We start from the raw sequence: 3723 nt of genomic DNA, 5'->3' as shown, positions 1-3723 counted from the left end.
GATTTTTTGAAATTTATTTTAGGATTAATCACATCATCACTATTTGTTGGGCTACATTTCAAACCCTCTAACATGATTATCTTGGTTCCAAGGATGAACCATATTAAAGGGTTCGCGTCCACCAACATATAGTGATGATGTGACTAATCCGAAAATAAATTTCAAAAATATCACACAACTAACTTGAAGATAAATCCTATCCCTTCATATGTGAATACTACTATAAATTTTCCAACATATTCCATGAAAATTAAACCTTTACTATCCACACAATAATTATGGATAATAAAATTAAAATTGTAAAAAAACTATTATGAAATAAACACAACTATAAACATAATTATTATAGTATATTGAACATTTTATTTTATTTTATAATAATTCATACTTTAAAATTATTTATTATTATAAATTTATATAAATATATTATATATAATATAATATATTTGAATACTATTTTATTAATAATTATAAACTGAATTATATATGTGTTGAATCATAAATGGATAAGTATCTAAGGATAGACTTTGAAGCATCCTTCCAGAAAAGTCTCACAGTGCAAATGCCTCTTTGGTGGGAAATATCATTGTAAAATGAGAATGTATATGTTATATATAAAATTTAATTTTTATTTATATATATATATATATATATTATTTTTTTTTTTTTTTTAATTTATTAAATTAAATTTATAATAAAAAAATATTTAAAATATAAATAAATTTATATATGATTAATAAATTGAATTTTAATAATACTTTTAACATTAATCACATCATAAATTATTAATAAATATTTCAAACTATTTAATATGATTTATCTAAAAATTAAAAAAATCAAACGATCAAATTAAATTTTATATATAACACAACCTTCATTCTACAATGACTTTCCCGACCACCCTGAGAAGGGGACGCTTTTTTATTCTAGAGACTTTCGTACAGGATGCTTCGAAGCCTTTCCTTAGATACATATTCTTTTATCGTACAACTATTTATTCCAACCCATTTTGTGCTGAATTATTGATATTTTTACTGCAGCTGTTTCTCATATGTTACTTCCCTTGGGTAACGCACTCTGCATCGCCGTAAGAAAAACAATGGGGCTTATCCTTGGAAATTTGTGTTAACTCAAAAATCAGATTATTTCATTGTTGTTTGTGAACTCTTATTTCCTAATAGGTATTGTTTTTAATATGATTTTTTGGAAATTTTTAATTGGGGTTTTTTTGGTTTAGGTGTAATTTCTCTGAAATCGAGTAGGAATTTATTGAAATCACAAGTTTGATGGATAATCTTGTGCAATCAAAATGTCTTAGGATTTTCTAAAAGTGCTGAATCCATATATACAATTAAAAACTAGTTTAAATAACACAAATCAAAATTTCACCTCAAATTTTTCCACCAAATTCTGACACCTAAAAATCCAAAAACAACTCCCATCTGAATACGACATTGTCTTTAGCGATCATTCATTCCACCCGCAACCAGCCCATGGTGAAAAGTGTAATTTTTTTTAAGTGTATTTGTGCGCCCGCCACGGACATCCTTTATGCATCATGCGCACGCAGGGATTAAGAATTCTTGATCGAAGGATTATCAAATTTGTATAATTGAATTTTTTACATTAAATAGATTTAATATTTATGTTTAATATTTTTTTTATATTTATGGAAAATTTACACAAACGCAAATGAAGAAATTTTATTAACAAAAGGAGTAGTTCACTAAGACAGAGGAATTGCTTGGACAGTTTTTTCCAAAAAAAAATTTGTAAAGACATTATTTGAATCATGATTTTTATGGTAGAAATAGATTCAGCAATATCAAAAATTTCACTTAAAATTATGAAATTTAACAGTTTGTACCTGAATTTACAAAAATCGCAACTAAATATTTTAAAATTATGACCAAAATTTCCACAACTTAATTAAAAAAAACAAAATACAAACAGTATCGTTACACTACCGCTTAAGAAACTCATTAAAACTCTAAAACACGGATCACAGTTTATTTCCATCTTGATTAGACATGACGTCGCCTTTCGGTCAGCACGTGTACAGCATGTGGCAAATGGTATTTAGGTTCAATCAATTCTTAAATGAGAATTAATTTCAATCATACTCGCAATTAAACTCTAGTAGGAGCTGGTACAGTCTAGTTGAATTCGCCATTAAAATAAGAGTTTAAAATGGTACATTTTGACGAGCAACTATCGGCACAACTGGCGGCCGGCGCAATCCCTGACTCACTTCCTCGTCAGATAATAATGGTGAGATTATTATTAGTATTATCTTTCCAAACACGTTGCACGAGGTCCCACTTTTATCGGTTGCAATCTACGAACAGAACTCTGTAGAATCTTCAATAGTCACTCCTTTCTCCAGGAGGCAGACATATAACATACAATCTAGTGGACTCTCCATTATTGGTTCGCTCCCTTTCATTATTCTATTCACAGTCCCGTTTATGATCTAATATATTCCTCTGATCTGCGAAAATCCCACAAAGTTTTCATTATGGGGAGCCGCGAAGATCGACCACTGGTTGGTTTCGCTGAGGAAACCAGTGACGGCCCTCGCCCCAACAGGAGTTTTGTGTCCAAGTTTCTCAGTCTCTGGTGTTGCTGTTGTTATAGCGGCGAGAAAGAGGGATCAGTTCTGTTGACAGCTCCGACAACAAAGTCGAAATGGGCGGAGTCGGTGGCCGATGGCGCTGCGAGTTGCTGTGGAAGGGAACAGAGGTGGAGGAACTACGTTCGTAGATTGAAAGGAAGTAATAATGGCAGGGGCGCTCTCATGTCCACGAAATCGGGTCGGTTTCAGTACGACCCACTTAGCTACTCCCTCAATTTCGACGATGGGTTTCGAGAGGAGGAAGAATATGGTTATCTAGGATTCTCTGCTCGGTTCGCAGCCCCGATCGTGAAGCCGAGGGAGATGGATACTGGTATATGAGCGCACTGAAACCCTAATGGAATTTCAGGGTAATGTTGTCCGATCTGGTTACCAGTCCATCTGAAGCCGAGCTTTTAGGGTTTTGGCTGTTGAAGTTTGAACTTACCACCGCATTCATTATTCCCAAATGCTGTACCAGTTTGTCAGGAGACAGATGATTTTATGTCGGATGTATCCGTACATATTCAAGATAAATGTTCAGAATCTGAAGGCAAGCAAGTTTTGTTGGTCGTGAATTCGTCTTGGACTCTGGCTGGTTCTAGATCGATAAGCTGTCGGATATTTGTAATGTTCTTACCAGGGATCCATCCATGCTTTCCTCCAAATGATATTATTGGTTCATTCCATTTATGAATCAGGGGTTATTTCCTAATCCGGTAATCTGTATTAAAATATTCCATATATAGGTATATGTGCTCGCGCTAGGTGTCCGAAAGTCCTTGTGTTTTTAAGATGTGAATGGTACTCATGAATAAGTACATCTCTATTTGTACCTAATATATTTTTCCTGTAAGTTGTATTTTGTGCAAATGTGACATCGGAGGACTTAATAGGTATTCTGCACAGGTTTCTCATTTTGTGAAAGTCCATGGATTAGTTTCAGTCGTCTAAAAATTGTGTTTTTTCGCTTTGAAAGTTATGGAAATTTTTGTAAATTTAAATAAGAATTATCAAAATTTATAATTTTAGGTATTTTAGATATTTTTGATGATATTGAATCTATGATTCAAACATTATATCTACCAAATTTTTTGAAATTTTTTACT

General features: G+C 32.3%; 1 protein-coding gene across 1 annotated transcript; it reads left to right on the top strand.

The window, feature by feature from the left end:
• Positions 1 to 2407: 2407 nt before the first annotated feature.
• LOC149146735 (uncharacterized) lies at positions 2408 to 3492 on the top strand. Its single transcript, XM_089448048.1, has one exon. The coding sequence runs from the start codon at positions 2519 to 2521 to the stop codon at positions 2954 to 2956; it is 438 nt and encodes a 145-aa protein (XP_089304174.1). The 5' UTR covers positions 2408 to 2518; the 3' UTR covers positions 2957 to 3492.
• Positions 3493 to 3723: the final 231 nt, after the last annotated feature.

Source organism: Pinus tabuliformis, chromosome X, assembly GCF_031772625.1.
Source record: "Pinus tabuliformis cultivar Carrire ecotype Pingquan chromosome X, CPIR1, whole genome shotgun sequence".
Taxonomy (NCBI): domain Eukaryota; kingdom Viridiplantae; phylum Streptophyta; class Pinopsida; order Pinales; family Pinaceae; genus Pinus; species Pinus tabuliformis.
This window is presented reverse-complemented; position numbering and strand designations above follow the sequence as displayed.